The sequence below is a fragment of the Leuciscus leuciscus genome (genome assembly GCF_965113295.1).
Source record: "Leuciscus leuciscus genome assembly, chromosome: 17".
NCBI classification, from domain to species: domain Eukaryota; kingdom Metazoa; phylum Chordata; class Actinopteri; order Cypriniformes; family Leuciscidae; genus Leuciscus; species Leuciscus leuciscus.
Window position 1 is genome coordinate 31475531 of NC_138741.1, and position 19037 is coordinate 31494567.

The window sequence follows — 19037 nt, forward strand, 5'->3', positions numbered from 1 at the left end:
ATACGCCAAGTAGCGTCTACACTGCCCATAGACAGACACTGCCGGGAAGAAATGACGAGGAAGATGCAAGGCAAGATGAATGTAGAGCTGCTGGTCTCGTTGGTGTCGGAATAAAGAACTATATGACAAACGCGACAGCGACTACAAAAATCTTGTTAAAAGAGAACTGTTATGGAGTGGTATTGCAGAGTATAGACTGTTATGGAGTGGTATTGTATTTCTGTTTTACATTAAGCGCCATCTAATGTCAGGGAATGAATTTGCATGTTCACTCGGCTCATCGTCAGCGAAAAACGCTTGGGTGTGAACACAAAAAACGCGTTGAAAAACGCTGGCGAATAACGCGCGCCGATATTCGTCCCGGTGTGTACGGGCCTTGAGAGTCAGCTGATACGAGCTGGACTAACGTGACCTGCCAGAACTGACGCTACACTTGATATTTCCAGGTGTGTGTCTATCCAGATATTGTCCAATCAATTGGTTTGTCACAGATGAACTCCCATCAAAGTGTAAAAACAACTAGAAGATGATCTAGAGAAATGTAATGCACCTGAGATGAATTCTAGGTGTCATAGCAAAGTGTCCGAATACTTGATATTTTCAGTTCTCATATTTTTAGTGATATGTTTAATGTGATGTCTTTCTTTATAATAAAAAATGCAACTTTACAAAAATGGATTTTGCTTTGTCATTATGGTGTATGGAGAGTAGATTGATGTGGGATCTGCATCGTGTAGCATTGTCACAGGACTTAATTGTGATTAAAATGTTCTGAGCTGATATAGAAAAGCACATTGGCACAATGAAAATGACAATACTTAACTAATATGTAATACAAATTGCGCACATCCGTTAGGAAAGCTACATCAATATATGGCCACTAAAAAAAGACCTAACATCATTTAAAAAACTGACATGAAAAACTGTCACAGAATGTCACAACCTTTATAAATATTATTTAATTAATAAGCAAATGATCTCTCCTTTATCAACCTGAAAAAAAAATGTGTCACAATAAAGAATGAACATGAAAAAGATGCAAGCAAAATGAAACCTATTGCTCAATTTCCTCAAACTTCACAAGTTCCTCTTTAAGGTATAACAGAATAGCAGACAACTTGAAAGAGCATTTTCTTTACATTCAAATATATCATTAGGTTTTAGACATGTTTCACACCTGATAATTATCCAAAAATGAAGGTTTGCTGCCATAAAACACGCATACAATTTACCTATTCAATTTGCCTGTATTGTAACCTAAACAAGAATATAGGCTACAATAGTGGGTCTTATAAGTGACACTATATGATTCAAGTGTCAAAATCTGCTGTCTATTTGTCTATATCTAAAAAATCTAAGTAATTATTCATATCATTTAGAAGAGACATTTTAAGCTCTCTAGCCTGCAGTTGACAATAATACTGTTACAGTATATAATATATTAATACATTATCTGTTTTACCCGTTCACCAGACTCGACCAGGTGGAGTGTCTGACCGTCCTGTTTTTACACTCTGAAATGACATGTAACTGTCCTCCCACCACGATTAATATAAAGAGGTCGAGCACACAGCCGGATCACTTCAGAGAAAAAAGAACATCTGCTTGCGCAAGAAACATTTCAAAACATTCTCCACTTGTTATTCTATACACAAATAAGGGCAGTAAACACAATCACATGAAAGCTGATTATGTAATTATATTAAACCGTTACTGGTGAATGGTTTTCACATGAAGGTGAACTTCTGCAACAGTCTCTGCCACCACTGATTATAATATTCATGAATGAACCAAAACATCTGCAGAAAAATTACCATCACCAACAACCAAGAACACATTGCAAAAATGCAAGAACACAGACTTTGTTTACTGTGTTGATATAAGTGTATTGTTCATTGAAAAAAGCAATGCCTATCATGATCTTCATCTAAGTGTTCTCAACCTAAGCCCAAGCTACACATGGTAACCCTAAAACTTCAACAACAGAAACTCTTTTAAATCCCACTTAACAGATCATTAATCATTAATAAGTTAATTCCTCATTAACCTCATTAATTCATCTTGCCTAAAAACACAAAAATAGACAATTTCAACATTTACTCTCTCAAGTGCAAAACCATTACCAAGCCAAAACCATTTTACCATTTCAAACTGAATGTTCAACAACTGTTTTGCCTTGGCAAAACTTAAGCAAACTGAACAAACAGCAAAAACATAAACAGTGACTGTTTATTTCCAAGGTCTTCAGAAGTAAAGTCTTTGCATTCCTACTGGCTCCAACAACAAAAACCCACATCTTTCCAACAGAGGAAATAAATAATAAGTAGATACAAATAATAAATAATAAGAGGTAAATCAACCAGTCAGAGAAGAGAAATTGGCCTAACTATAACAAATAATTATAACAATGTCATAAATATATACTAATTTATTAATATATATATATATATATATATATATATATATATATATATATATATATATATATATATATGAGAAAGGTTGATTATGTTGCAAAAAAAAAGGTAGAAACAGTGTTGAAAGAGTTCAGTGAATCAGATATATATCCAGCAATAAAATATTTAAATAAATGTAACTTGAATATTATTTGAAACACGCATGGCTAGAAATCCTTGTTGTGTATGATTATGTATGCATGTTATGAAACAGTATAAAATTAAACCATATAAAAATTTTTTGACAACTTGCCTTGAGAACACAGTTCAACCTTTTTGTTAAAATCTACCTTCATTATATAGTTAACCATTGCCAAGGGTTAGTTCACCCAAAAAATGTATTACTCACCCTTATTTTATTCCAAACCAGTAAAACTTTTGTTCATCTTCAGAACACAAATGAAGATCTTTTAGATGAAATATGAGATTATTCTCTCCCTCCATTGACAGCTATGCAACTACCACTTTGCTGCTTCAAAAATGCACCTGTCTCTAGTTCTGTTGATTAGCCTTCTTGTATATTTAAGCCCCGAGTTTTCCTTAGTCCCTTGTCTAGTGTTTTACGTTATGTTATAGTGTGTAGTGATTAGGTATTGATAACAAAAAAAATGTGTATGCTTATATAGCACAGAGTAAATGGCTATAGATTTTAATAATCATACAATATACAATTTAATGAAGCAAATAAAATATTTTCACATCCAACATCAATTTTGCGGTATTGAAGAGTTCAGTTACCAGAACTAACCACTAGAGGTTCACCAAGTCCGCAAACTGCAGAGGTTCAGATTCTTTTAATGTACCAGGGACGCAATATTACCAATAATATTGTGATATTGTTTGTGCTTTGAAAGATATTGGTGAAATGTGGAATGTTTACAACCAAATTTCTTTCTCCCATTTTTCAGTGTTTTTGTAATTATTAACATTTATGTCTCAGCTGAAATGGTGTCCATGTGATTGAGAAACCCCTATCTCTTCTGTCTCTGACTTCATGGGATTAACTCTGTCTCACAATGTTCTGTTCAGATGATTGTCACACCACTTAAATAAATATCCCCCTGAGGGAAAGCCATGTCGCTGCCCCCGACACAGAGGGTCCATTCTTCTCTCTCTCTCTCTCTCTCTCTCTCTCTCTCTCTCTCTCTCTCTCTCTCTCTCTCTCTCTTCTCTCTCTCTCTCTCTCTCTCTCTCTCTCTCTCTCTCTCTCTCTCTCTCTCTCTCTCTCTCTCTCACTCTCTCTCTCTCTCTCTCTCTCAAAGCAAGAGCTGCTTCTACAACAGTGTTTCTCACTGAGTATTCAATAGGTGGCTGGCACCAGCATGACCATAAGTCATTGTAGAAAAAGCCTTGTTTACTTTATATGCCCATTTTAAGAACTTGGAGGAATATACACACATTCACACTCAAAATACATTTCATATTTTGACAACTAGAAAAATCTAGCCCTTAACTCTAGTAATCTAAGGGTGCTTTCACACTTGGTTCACACTTGATTGCTCAGTTTGAACCAGAGTATGACTGCTCCCTTTCCCCCCCTGGTCTCTGTTCACATTATATTCTTTGGGTTAATTCACACTGCCAGTGATTTTCTGGAATGTCTCTGCTGCATCTTAAGTTTGCGTATGATCTGTGATTTGTGATTTCTCTCTCTCTGTGATTTTTTTTTCTGATTCGATCATAAACTAGTGCATCGCGTACCGTTCCACTAAGCTGCCGAACAATCTCAGCTTCAGCGCCATCACTACAACACACCCTTTACGCCATTGGTCCTGCCTTTTGTTCACACAGGGACTGATCTCAGCAATGTTACTAGGTCCCCATCCCGGGTTTGATAACAGGATCGATCCCGGGATGGGGACCTTGTAACTTTGCTGAGATCAGTCCCGGAGCACGCCCTGTGTTTGCATTCACACAAAAGGTACTATAGCAATACTATGGCAATTTTCTGAGATCAACGCTCTGTGTGAAAGGGGCTTAGGTAACGGCTATGAAGGAGAAGGTGCCAAAATGGATATAATAAAGAGATTATTTAGATTATTAAAATATTCTTCACACCAAGTAAAAAACTGAACTGTTCACTGAAAGGTTCTTTGAGGAACCAAAATGTTCTTCTATGACATCACTGCAAAATCCCCCTTTATTCTGAAGTGTGAATGTACAACAAATTAATATCTGTCAGAGTTCAGAAGAATGAAAGTTCACTTTGTAGGTTTAAGATAAAATATGGGTTGGAGAATGAAAATGAAATAATAATGGCTGTCCTACACTGTGTTTTGTGTGCACAGTTTGGATAAACATGCATTGTGAATGGATACTTGGAATACCATGACTGCATGAGTTTATATTAGCCTGAGTGAGTTTGGACATGTTTAATATAAACCCAGATACAAATATTTTGAAAACTGTAGTGTTCAGATATTCCCACATAAGAGGAAGTCAAAATAATTCACTTGTCTGCACAGATTTTCAGCTTTCTATCTGCAAACTAAACAGATTCTGGCGAACTGGTATTGTTGCACTAAAGAGAGAAGCATGTACAGATGTTGTTCTTACCGCTTGAGAGAACGACCAGGATCGCATGGCACTGTTGCTGTACCTGCTGGGGAGACGATGAGGGATTTAATACAGGAACAGGCATGGCAAAATAAACTCTATGTCTGAAGAGAGCCGTCAAGTAAAAATCACTTGGTGTATGAAATCCATTTGCTCATAGAGTTTCCTTAACCTCATATATTTTCGTATGTTTCTACACACACGTTGGTTTATGAGATTATCTTTTGTGTCTGTGTTAACAGATTTATTCAATGAAGTCCAAGACCAACTCAGAGCACATTCTCATTATAAACATAAAATACATTCAATTTCAGTCTTGCAGAGACAAGAGATAGAGAAGAGTCAATCATATATCTATGAACTTCATCTATATATATGGTTGTCTCTTCTCTGTTTTCTAGAGATTCATGCATTATGCAAGCCTTTTCAAACTATCTATTGCTTTACATAGGCTACATAGGTTACATAAGCGCAACAATTGATAACATAAAAAAGCCCACACATTTATATAATTCAAAGGCATTATCTTATGTGGCAGAATAAATAATTGACTAAATATTACAAGTTGTTTTTTTTTTTATGTTTTCTTTTATTACCATATTGAGATATTTTACCTTGGGGTCCATCACACATTCTTGTACTGTGTCTGCGTTATTTCTAATATGTGGTCTATGAAGACATGCATCTCACTGATGATTGCATTGTGTCTCGCTGTTTTTTCAGTATCTCACACCACGAATGCAGCGTTTTTAAGAGTTTGACCAAATGCACCACCACTGCATTTCCTTTTACTTAGGTGCTACTTCAAATTCTCATAGCTTCAATGATATTGAAATCCGCTGTATTTATGTATGGGTCAGGGGTGTGATTAATAGCGATAAATGACTGAAAGTATTAAAAAGTCTATAATGGTTTTATGGTTTCACAAAAATATAATAATTATGAGACAAAAGCTTATTAAACAGCAGAAACAATGAAATGATTAACCATCTCTAATTAGGAAAATCCCACCATTAGGAAAATCTGACCAACAATGTTTACCTCACCCCTTTATTTTAATTTCCAAATTGAACTATATCCAAATATCATTCCTTTTCAAAATATGTGTTTTTTTTTTAAACCAAGCACTAGATAACTGTGCTTGCTTTGCATCCAAGAACAGTTTATGACAGAGAAATATCTGTAACACTTTACAATATTGTCCCATTCATTAACATTAGTTAATGTATCATCTATCATGAACTAACAATGAGCAGTGTAGTTGGTTGGTTCTCTAAAAGCTGACAACTTTGGCCAATCGATCTGTTTGTTTTATCTATGTAACATATTTATTTCTATCCCGAACTAGCACAATTCAGTGCAGCATGCCATGGGAATTTTCCTAGCTCTCCACCTACCCCAGCACCACCTGCCATATATATATATATATTTATATATATATATATATATATATATATATATATATATATATATATGTTTACAGCAGTTTTGTTAATGTTAATAAACACAATTATTTGTTTGCTCATATTGGTTTAATAACGTATGATAATATACGTTCAATAACGTGACGTCAAAAATGTATTAATAAATGTTAAATTGAACATAACTAAGATTAATAAATGCTGTGGAAGTATTGTTTATGTTAACAAATACAGTTGACTAATGTCAATAAACCTTATTATAAAGTATTACCAAAATACCTGTGGTTTCAAACTGCAGTTGTAGACCTACTCTAAAAACAAATGTTTTGGCTCAAACAACAACAACAAAACCCTAAATTGAGTTGAGGATTACAAACTAATTTCAACAATTAAGTGGCCAATTGTTCTTATCTATTTCAACCTAAAATACTTATAGCATATGCTTGATAAATTAACTTACTTGGCATATACATTTAATGAAGAAGAAAAATATTACTATAAGTGGCATTACTACAGTCAGTATGGTCTATCTAGTGAATACCTGGATTACCATGTAATCACCCACAACCTAACCTTGAGCACTACTCTTCAGCACAATAACCGCAAAAACAAACCAACCTAACTGTCAAACAAAACCGTATTAAACACTAACAGGCCTTTCCCTGTACTAAAAACCAACATTTACTCCCCTTATCCAATGCGGAGCATGCTGGGAACTAAAAATGCACTGCCCAATTTTCAAAGTTATCAAGACAATTTCTAAATAAGTTACTACAACAAAAAATAAATCACTAGTTAACTCAGAAACTTCAGTTTCAAATACACACAATATTAAGTTGCTGTCACGATCAACATTATTATGTCAACAGAACTCATCAAAATATAGGGGTGGTAGTGGCGCAGTGGATAAGACACATGCCTTTGGTGTGAGAGACCCGGGTTCGAATCCACTGTGAGACACCAATGTGTCCCTGAGCAAGACACTTAACCCCTAGTTGCTCCAGAGGCGTGCGACCTCTGACATATATAGCAATTGTAAGTCGCCTTGGATAAAAGCGTCAGCTAAATGAATAAATGTAAATGTAAATGTAAATATAGTTTGCTGCTTAAAATGTTTAATTAAATGAATAAAATAGAATTTTTACTTGCATCCATTTATCTAAGGTAAGTTCAATGATTTGATTGTATAGTGTTTAACATTGTACTACTGGGTTTTATCCTGGGTTGGTACATTTGGCCTAGATATTTTTGGCCAAGAGACAATTTTATATTATGAAAGATATCATATACTGTCTGAGATAATGTATAATAATCAACCTTCACATATAATGGTTACTGTTCCATATCTTGGGGTTGTCTCTTTCTTGCGGTCCATGGGGAATTGAAACCATGTCACCACACTATTGCATGCTAAAAATATACATGACGGAGCAGCAAGGCCAAAGAGCATCTCGCATCCTGACAGGAAGAGCTGATAACTGAGCATACACTATCTGAGCTAAGATTCTTCCTGCGCTTTTGTTCTGGCTCACAGTGACTGTGAAGCTGGGATAGACAATGCTCATTTAGTTCTGCACCCACCTGTTGATGAATGCGTTGTTGGAGACCCACTCAGGATCCTGTGGCAGGACATAAAGAACAGTTAATATATGCTTCAACATGGACAAGGCCACTGATCATTACTGACTTTTCTGTGCATTTAGAACTTTTCAACATTTTAAACATTCAGTTTTTGCTGAACAATGAGTTCTTGTAGAAGCGGATGTTACAGTTTTTTGCTGACTAATTATGTATATATTTATACATATACATTATGTATATATATATATATACATATATACATATATCAATCAGATAAAAAAAAATTTAAGACAAGGTTCTAGGCAAAAAGTGTTATATTCACATGCATCACTCATAAAACATGCCTCATATTTATTTGTGCATAATATAATATAATAAATAACATAACATAATATAATAATTCAAAGAGTGAATTCACATTCCATGCAAAGCTAGACCAAATTGATTGTGCATCAATGCATTTCTTCAATAAAAGTACATTTCATTTAGTGTTTTGCCAACAAGCGGTTTTAGTTTTGTGAAAAAGGGTAATGCAGCAAATATGGGAAAATTGAAAAGGTCAGTATGAATGAATTATTAGGTGAAAATATTAGGGTAATTTGGATTGATAGATAAAGGCAGAGAACAAAACAAGTTAGACAGACTGTGAAACCTTAATGTAAAAGGAAAGGAGCAGAGAAAGTGTGCATGAAGTTGTACATTTTGGACAAATGTCACAAAAAATGCGTTATGTGTTTTGTCAGGAACATAATTTTGGCTGATTTCATAAATCTTTACAATACTCCATTACATCATACGTCACTAATGAAAAACCTTCTACTTGTTACGGGTAATCTGTGTTTGTTTTGGGTGGGTTTGTCACGTGTTTTAGTTCCCTTTCCTAGTTTTTTGTTTGTTTCTATGGTTTCTTGTTGATTTAATTATCATGTACACCTGTCATTCATTTCGTTGATTGGTTTGTTTGTATTTAAAGTTTCTTTCAGTTCATTGTCCTGTTCTCGTCAGGTTTATATGGTTATTCTGTTCGAGGTGTCAGTCAAGTGTGTTTTGTTTTGAGTTTTGTTATTAATAAATCTTTAAACTGCTGTGATTAGATCCAATTCTCATATTTATTTGCAACCGAAGTTGAGACTGCTTAGATCTTCTTTTATTATGGAGTTAAATCTATAGTAAATGCCAAAGTATTACCTGTTACTGACGTAACAGACAAATGATGCAATTAAAAAAGAAATGAAGACAACTAAATAATTCAATGAAGACAATACAAAAATATCTGGAATAGCAGCTTTAATGGGTAGATGCAACTAATGTGGTACAAAATGTAAATGTGGTTCAAAACTTGTGAATAACAATAGATTGGATAGTTAATAGTGCATGATCCAGATATGGCAAAATACTGATATAAAATGCAGCATTCAAAAAAAACAATTACCGCTGATAAAAAAAAAAAAAAAAGATATTGTGTTTATAAAAGTTTTGTTTTATTTGGTTCATTCTTTCTCTATTTTTTTAAGCTGTGCTATTTTTCCTCAGCAAATACAATTTAATATCTGCATTGCTAAAAAGCATAGATTTTACAGCGACAAGCTAGGACAGCTGTCATAACTGATTCACCCTGATTCAACTGATTCACTATTGATTTCCATAGTTTGGAAAAAACTGTTTTGATCACTCATATTCTTCAAAATATCTTCTTTTGTGTTCAGCAGAAGAAAGAAATTCGTACATGTTTGGAACAACTTGAGGGCGAGTAAATGATGACAGAATTTTCATTTTTGGTTGAACTATACTTTTAATTCAAAACGTTATTATTAACCTTATTATTTTCTTTATTCTGTGGAACACAAAAGGAGATTTTTTTTTTACAATAATGTCTGAGCTTCTCTTTTCAATACTAAAAAATAAAAATATTGTCATATTCCATGTCTTCTAAAGCCAAAGATTTTTGGAGCTTGACAGGTACGCAGCATCCACTTTTGTGGTACAGAAAAGTTTAAACAACCTGCAAAACATTCATTTTTGTTTACCATGGAAGAAAGAAAATAATACAGATTTCTAATGACACAGGGTGAGTAAATTACATCATAATTTTAATGAAAAATAAGAAAAATGTTTTTACAAAAAACTTTTTCAACATGCAATAAGCATTTGAAAAAATAAAATAAAAAATACTGTCAATATAGCATACCCATGTTATGTTCCACAAAAGCAAGGCACAACACCACAAATTCAAAAAAGATAAAAAAAACGTTTTACTTTGGTGTAATGTAATAATAATAATAATAATAATAAAAAAATCTAAAAATAATTTACTCACAACTCATACTCCTAACACATAAAGGAGAAAACACAATTTAACCATGATGAAACTCATAGAAACTTTGGGGAAAAAAAAGGTTGCTCAACCCTCCAATTACATCTATTGAAGGTTACACATCCAAAGCAAAAAGACAAGAGAAACAACATGATGCATTTGTTTCTCTGATTAGATATTAGTTGACTAAAGTGTTTGGAAAAACATGTGGGTTTAGCAGAACTGGAAAAAATGACTGGAAAGCAGTCTTCTTTTCTTTTCTTTTCTTTTCTTTTCCAGATTAATTTTTACCAACCATAAACTATGTAAAAGTACCACTGTTACATAAACACTTTGAATTTCATAGATACCACGGTGGAAATAGCTGAGGTAGATATACATTTTCAAATGGCATCATATACAAATTAATACTGTGGCATACAAGTAAATTTTTCTGAAAAGACAACTGAGCAGACCAGAGATAATGTATCTCATTTCCCCCCACACGTGTTTCCAAACATACATTTCTGAGGTTAAATTCTAGTCGTTTTTAGACACATTAAGGCAATCTAGTCAAGTAGCAATATAGGCAAATAAGAGGCACAAAGAAACATCCCGAGAAAAGGAGAGAGAAAGCATGAAAAAGGAGGACATGAGAAAAGAGTCACCGCACACAGCTGGACAAAGGGAGAAGGGCAAGCTGGCGTTAGTGAGTCAATAGCTTAAGCCGTGTGATCCAACTGACCAGTAGCGAGGGCTCCGCGGGAGGCCGTTTGGGGGAGGACGTCATGGGGGTGTTTTTGACTAAGTCCTCCTGATAAGGAATGGTGGCGCTGTTGTGTAGATCTGCACTGCCAAGGAATCGGCTGTTCCGCGAGTAGTCCATCCCGTAAGCGGGTCTTTCGGCTGTGAACTTGTACGACGAGCCCGGGCCCGAGGCCTCCTCAGCGATAGTTGGTATTCGCTCGTTGCTAAGGTATCTGTACGGAAGATCTTCACCTGCAACAGAAGATTAAAAAAATCCATGTCATTTACAGATGTTTTAAAACAAATTCATGTTTCAACAATCATGGTATGTAAAAATTGTCACTATTTTATCTGCAAATGTGTAATCCACTATTTGCAGTTGGGATATTTTTCTTGCAATCTTGGTTACAGATTCCTGTGAGTAGACTTTTGCTTTTATGAAAAGTGGTTTTCATATATACTATGAAAATCAAAATGTGGGGTTAGTATGATTTTTTAAAGTTTTTGAAAGAAGTTTCTTACGCTCACAAAGGCTGCATTTATTTTATAAATATACAGTAAAAATGACTAAGAAACAACTATGGAAAGTTCCAAAGAACAACATTTTTTAAGATTTTTTTTGTAACAATATAAAAGCCTTTACTGTCACTTTTGAACAATTTAATGCATCTTGCTGATTAAAAGTGTCAAATTACAAATTTTTTCGTAGATGTTTTTCTAAAGCAGCTAACAGATGTTACAGTCTATGTGTTGTAGGAAAACACATGTGTAGTTATGTATTAGTTACTATGGTGTTTGATTAGCCTTCATATGTTTTACCTGTGTCTTGTTAATTATCTTTTTACCTTTTGTGTATTCAAGCCTTCTTCTGTTTTCACTCCTGATTGGTTATAGTCTTATTGAGCATCGCCGAGAGGTTAAAAGGAATTGGACAGAGCTGTAACGGCTCTGGAATCGGATTGGATTAAACCCGCCAATAGCGCGCCAGGTGGATAAGCCAGTTTGTGATTGGTTCCCGCAAATTTGTAAAGGAAGCAGCAGAGATAAATGTACAGGGATTCAGCCTGAGCTGCAGGGTGATATCAAATCGCCGGCAGATCAGGCTGGGTTTACCCAGTCTAGTGTTTTCTAGGTACATTCATGCCATGTAGTAATTACCGTAACGTAAACTGTAAAAAGCCTTCACGTACTTGTAGAACTTGTAATTACAACGTGTAAACTCGTAATTTTCTGAGAGCTACGACTTGGCCGCTGTGCCACCTGACCACTGCAGATTTAAGTTGTGTCGGACTTGAAGCGGCGCTGTACAGACCGATTGGTGTATCGGCACATCAAATTACCGCAAGCACGATTCGAAAGCATACAGAGCTTTATTTACAGTAATTATAACATGGCGTGAATGTAGTAATGGCATGTGCTACAAGTTGAGCTACAGGAACATTATGCTATGTTACTTTGCACAGTTTCATCATGTGCCTTCTTGGTATCCTTGCATACTGTATATCATGTGAAGGTTACTGGCTTTATATAGTCACTGTACAAAGTTAAAAGTCTGGATTATCATTTTGGATTTTGGGTTAGAACACGTTAAATGTATAAGTGTTATATACACTAGGATATAAGAACATTATTGTGCAAATTTTTTCTTGTTTTTTACAAACTGATGGGACAAGTCTAAATTAGTTTTTGGAGCAACAATAATATTGATTCTTATGGTGTGTTCACACTTGTAGTTTGCTTCTCATGGTTCTTTTTTTCCCTCTTTTTTTCTTGGTTCTCTTTGTCCCATTTGTCATCTTTTTACCAGCTAAGAACTTATAAAATGTGTAAAGGAATCAAACCAGCACCATGAATTCCTTCATTACACACACAAATGAAGATCTGCTGCAAGAAGACGCGATTCTGATGCCTGTACCGAACAGTAATGGGCAACATCGCTCCTATGATGAGAAGAACCAGGCATACTTGAGCATTCGGTCCTTTTTAGGTTCTTATCTTGTGACATCGCATCCTGTTTTTAGGTTCGGATGGCAGCGTTCAGACTTATTTCTATTTCCGCACCAGAGTTCGTTTTAATTCAACCAAACCTGCCAAGTGTGAACACACACATGTTCTCCAGTAAAAAAACATCAAATTATCTGTGTCTGTCACAGAGGCCTGTGAAGTGGCTTAACTGGATTAGTTAATGTGGCACGCTTGTGAAGGTGTTCTGTACCTTTCCGTCCTTGAGTCCAGGGCTTCGCACACAGGTCTGCCACGCTCAAACTTGTATCCACTGGCATAGACAGAGGTCGCTGTTTACCTGTGTGTATATTCATGAAAAACAGACAATTACAGTCACACTCAATGAAAACATAGAAGAGGACCTGGCATGCCAATGGAATTCTTTAATTTAAGATATTATATAATATATTATAATTCAGTGTGATGAAGTAGTCCTGTGTCTTAGTCCAATAAAGCACCTTGGTCAGCACCTTATATGGTGCTATATAAATAAAAGTTGACATTTGACAATGATGAAAATCATAAAACAATGGTTTACTGTAAATCTGAAATACTGACCATGTGATGAGGATCTTCCTCTTGGACGCATCTGCACGTTGACCTCAACCGGGTGAACAGATATTTTGTCATAGTCTGCAATTGTGAAGCGCCGGTGGCTCTCCAGGTCCAGGAAGGAGTTTGGGGACTCGGAGCCTTTAGGTCTGGCACTGACGCTGCTGTATGAGCCATTCCGTACTTCCCTATAACAGCGGACACACGTTTATTTAATCAGCAGGAACACTTAAATAATGTAGTTACTCTAATTTCAGAAATACAGAGCCTGGAAAAGTCAGAAATCTACAGAAAAGTAATGCATTGGTACCAAGTGATGGAATCCGATGTTACTTTAGGGCTGTCACGATTCCTCGGTTAAATTCGAGTATACTCAAATTTATCGTGAGTTCATCAAGTATACATGAATCGAGAATCGTCAAGTATACTTGATTTATAAAAATAATCCTCGCATTATTAGACCGTTTTCTAAGGCTGCATAATATATTTAAAACCATTTAAGAATTCTAATACAGCATTGTGCTATTGTGAAATCACAAAGGCTGTGATTCAATTAAATAAATATATGCACTGCGGTTTTCAGAGTGAAGCGCAACGCTTTCATTATTCTCAGAGCGGTTCTATTCACAGTAAATGCTGCTCCACAGTCATGAACTGCATTTGGGAACGCATATAAAGTCTGACGTGCTTTGTGTTTCATAGTGAAGTGTTGCACTGTTATAATTTATGTGTGTGGAGAACGTCTCAGCAACTCGGTTTAACTACATCTCTGCATATGCTGTGAGTTTGGGTTGTTTGTAATATTCATCTAGGAAAGCATTTATAAACCTCTGCCAACACAGGAGAATACATTAATGTTTCTAAATATGTGAACTGTTGTTCATTGCAATTTCAAAATAAAAGTTAAACCCTCTCTCTGAGTTTACATGTTTTGGTGTCCACATGTTCTTGTTCAAGAAATTACAGTGGCCGTAGCATTTCTATCGTAAAGAATATTCAAGATTAATTGGACATTTGAATTAAATGTTGTTTGGCTAATTTTAAACAAGGATTTGATCATGCTGTAATGCAGGGATTGGCAACTTCGGTCCTGGAGGGCCACTGTCCTGAAGAGTTTATGCTGCGTTCACGCCATGTCGTAATTACAGTAAATAAGAGATGACAACACATGACGCTGTACTTGGAGCTGTTCACATCCTTGGATTCAGATTTAAATGTTTCTCTTGCATTATTAACTCCCAAATAAATCTGCAGTGGCCCCGTGGTACAAGGCTTAGCTCTCTGAAAATGACTTTTCTACGCAAATTAAGTTCTACGATCACATGAATACTTTTTACAAGTCAGAATAGTTACGGTAATTACGACATGGCGTATACACACCTTTAGCTCAACCCTCATCAAACACACCTGAACAAGTTAATGGAGGTGTTCAGGATTACTAGAAAGCCTGAGTTTTTAATAGGGTTAGAGCTAAACTCTGCAGGACAGCGGCACTCAGGGACCGACGTTGCTCATTCCTGCTGTAAAGTGTAACTTTTGTTTATTACCAGTTTAAATAATCTTTATTACCAGTTTAACCATTATGCAGCATGACGAAAAATGTGACTAAATTTTCATTGACTAAAACTAGACTAAAATGCTCAGACATTTTGCTTTATATGCACCATATGATTATTTGCTTTTGATATTTTATTTGAACCAATTATTTGTCAAGTCAAGTCAGCTTTATATAACGCTTTTTGCAATACATATTGTTTCAAAGCAGCTTTACAGTGATAACAGGAAAATAATGAAACAAAGTTTGTTTCTAGAAGAAAATTGCGTCACAGTCTAGTTTAAGTTCAGTGATGGTTCATTTTTGTTGTAAAAAAGTTATTAATTTAGTTTATATATACAGTATATAGCCGCTCTGGAGAAAACCGTGATGTCATCGTCCAGCTCAGTTCAGTTCTCATATAATGGTGTCAATGCAGACAGATCAATAATATTGCTGAATATTTGTTTTAAAACAAAAAAAGGCCTTGTGTCATTTTATATATTATGTCATTTTATATATGTATATGTATTTTAAGCAGAGCCGATCAGCCCTATACGCACACTACGCAAGGTGCGTAGGGCCCCGCAAATTACTCAAGGCCTCGCCTCCCCCTCGTGTCAAAGCGCGTCAATCAATGTTTACAATATCGATGACAAAATGAAGCGGAACTATCCTTCTGGTCACGAAAAGAGAGAGAAAAAAACACCATGAGAGTTAATTGCGGCAACAGTTCAGGTAGACTTGTGTTCTCTCCTCTCAAAGTTTGATGTCAGCAAAGACCAGGAGGCTAAAGTTAAGTTGATGTGAGTTGATTTATTATGCTTAATAAACGACAAAGGACAACGGTGTTTGTTTATAAACTGCAGCTCGGAAAAGATAACCGCGTCACGCGTTCATATGCACGTGCATGAAATGAAACGTGCACTTTCCAGCAGAAACATCTGTCGGGATTATAGTTCTCTTACGAGAGGTCTCTCGTACTTGCGTAAGAATATCTTACGCTAGGGGAAAACCTCTTTTCCTCGAGATATTGAAGCCAAAAATTATCCTTAATTTTGTAATAATGTAAAACGCATTGCAGCAGCATGCAGACATGGGCGAGACAGCTCGCGCGCCCATTGGCTGCTCTGCGGCAACTGCACCAGCCTATCGATGGAGGCTCCTCATGACGTCATAACCAATGAGGGCGCTTCGCGCCCAATACGTCATGTCCCGCCGAAATCGGGTGGGGCCAGGGCTATAAATACGGCCCAGAGAGGCTGGTTTGGTCAGTTTTTCATCTCTTCAGCGAGTTCACACATCGCTGGATCCTGAGAGGAAGCCGCGCCGTCTGACTACAAGCACCCAGCGGGATTATTCTGCATCTGAAGCTGCCGGTCGACAACTCGCCGCCTTCAGTCGCCATTCCTGCTAACGCTTTCCGGCGTACATATCCTTTTATTGCTGTGTGTGTGTTCGCCGCTGCGACACTCACACTTATCTCCTCTAAAAGAGCACGAGCGTCTTTTTCAAGATGCCTCGTTCATCCTGCGGCTCATGCCGAGCTCCACTCAGCGACGGGGACCACCATGTCATCTGTGTTTCCTGCCTGGGTGAGGATCACGCAGCTATCGCGCTCGCCGAGGGCGGCTGCCCTCATTGCGATCTTATGCCTATGGTGACTCTGCGGACTCGCCGGGCATTTTTTCGTGAAGCTGCGCCCGCGCCTTCACCCGCCGAGCTGCCGCGCCGTAAAAAGCGCCGCGCTCAACGGGTCCCTGAACCTCCTCCATCCCGCGAAAGCTCGCCGGTGCGCCCGCTAGCTTCGCCGCCTGCATCACCTCAGTCTCTCACCGCCGGTCAGCGGCCGCCGTCTGCCGCCGCTTCCGCCATGGGGGACTATGAAGAAGCTGTGCGATTGGAGGACGACAGTTGCTCTCTCCTTTCGGGCAGTGAGGATTGGTCAGCTGTCGCCGCAGCGCAGACTAAGCATTCAGCGCATGACAGAGATTTTTCGCCACGGCGCTTTGGTCCCGTTCAAAAAATTTCAAAGGATGCTGGGTCTCATGGCTTCAGCATCCTCAGTGCTTCAGCTGGGTCTGCTTCGCATGCGCCCGCTGCAGTACTGGCTGAAAGCGCGCGCGCCGCGCAGAGCTTGGACCTCCGGCCTCGCGCGCATCAAGGTCGATCAGAAATGCGTCGCAGCTCTGAAACCTTGGACAGTGACCGACTGGTACCGGTCAGGTGTAAGCCTGGGGACTTCCTCGAGTGTGAAGGTGGTGTCCACGGACGCCTCAACCTCGGGATGGGGAGCGTTGCTCGAGGGCAGACCGTTATTCGGCCAGTGGTCAGAACGGGAAAAGCTTCTGCATATAAACTGCCTGGAAATGATGGCAGTCGACAACGCGCTGAGGCGTTTTTGTCCCCATATAAAAAGACACCACGTCTTAGTCCGTTCGGACAACATGTCAGTGGTGGCTTATATAAATCACCAAGGAGGTATCAGATCCAGAATCCTTCACAGGCTGACGGATCGCCTCCTGGTCTGGGCTCAGCACAATCTGCGCTCGCTCAGGGCAGCGCATGTGCCCGGCCATCTGAATGTGGGACCAGACAGACTGTCCAGAAACAATCTGCCGACAGGGGAATGGTCTTTACATCCACAGACAGTCAAAATGCTATGGAGGACATTTGGCAGAGCGGAAATAGACCTATTTGCGTCTCAAGAGAACGCTCATTGTCAGGAATTCTTCTCCAAGAGCAGGGATGCGCTGGCTCACGTCTGGCCCCGCTGCCCGCTCTATGCGTTTCCCCCTGTCACGCTCCTACCCCAGGTGTTAGAGCGAATCAGGGAGAGCGGATGCCCAGTGCTACTCGTCGCCCCTTTTTGGACAAACCAAGTCTGGTTTTCAGTCCTGATGCAGCTGACGAGTACCGCCCCGTGGCCGATACCGGTGAGGAGGGATCTCCTCTCGCAGGCGAACGGCTCGATCTGGCATCCTCGCCCGGAGCTTTGGTCCCTACATGTGTGGGCCATCAACGGGTACCCGTTAACCTCCCAGCGGGAGTGTTAAACACGATCACGCAGGCTAGAGCTCCATCTACAAGGCGGCTCTATTCCTCAAAATGGTCTGTGTTCACTAGCTGGTGTACAGCGAGTGGCACTTCACCCTCACGCTGTGGGGTGCCGGAGGTTCTCTCCTTTTTACAAGAGCTTCTGGATAAGGGCAGAACCCCATCCACGCTCAAAGTTTATGTGGCGGCCATAGCAGCGTTCGCTGAACCACCGCTTGGCCAGTCATTAGGAAGGAACGATCTGGTCATTCGCTTCCTTAGAGGAGCTAAGAGGCTGAACCCTCCCAGACCACCCTCAGTTCCCGTTTGGGACCTTTCTACGGTTCTGGAAGCCATGAAAGGTGCCCCATTCGAGCCAATACAGTCAATAGATCTGAAACTCTTGTCTTTCAAAACAGTGTTTCTTCTGGCTCTCGCTTCAGTGAAGCGCATAGGGGATTTGCAAGCGCTCTCAGTAAGCGCGACGTGTATGGAGTTTGGGCCGAATGACTCGAGAGTCATACTCAAACCAAAGCACGGATATGTTCCTAAATCCCTCAACACACCGTTTAGGGCACAGGTTATCTCACTGTCGGCCCTGCCGGTATCCGAAGAGGAAGGGGACGCAGGCTTCCTTTGCCCGGTCAGGGCGTTAAGAGCCTATGTGTCTCGCTCATCTGTTTTCAGACAGACGGAGCAGCTCTTTGTTTTGTTCAGCGGACGTTCTAAGGGACTAGCTGCGTCAAAACAGAGTCTATCCAGATGGATAGTTGATGCTATAGCGTTAGCTTACACATCCAAGGGCCTGCAATGCCCGATAGGTGTCAAAGCGCACTCCACAAGAGGCATGGCCTCGT

The 19037-nt window shown here is 38.5% G+C and overlaps 1 protein-coding gene across 3 annotated transcripts in view; it reads right to left on the reverse strand.

Moving 5' to 3' along the window:
* LOC309479354 (connector enhancer of kinase suppressor of ras 3-like) overlaps positions 1 to 19037 on the reverse strand; it is a 76250-nt gene that overhangs the window by 13901 nt on the left and 43312 nt on the right. For 2 of the 3 annotated variants that reach the window (XM_082143436.1, XM_082143438.1), the window contains exons 11-15: positions 13617 to 13798; positions 13270 to 13356; positions 11053 to 11306; positions 8015 to 8052; positions 5013 to 5058 (exon numbers count right to left, since the gene is read on the reverse strand). In XM_082143436.1, the coding sequence (XP_081999562.1) occupies positions 5013 to 5058; positions 8015 to 8052; positions 11053 to 11306; positions 13270 to 13356; positions 13617 to 13798 (607 nt within the window). The remainder of the gene's footprint in view (positions 1 to 5012; positions 5059 to 8014; positions 8053 to 11052; positions 11307 to 13269; positions 13357 to 13616; positions 13799 to 19037) is intronic. The other variant, XM_082143437.1, reaches the window with a different exon arrangement.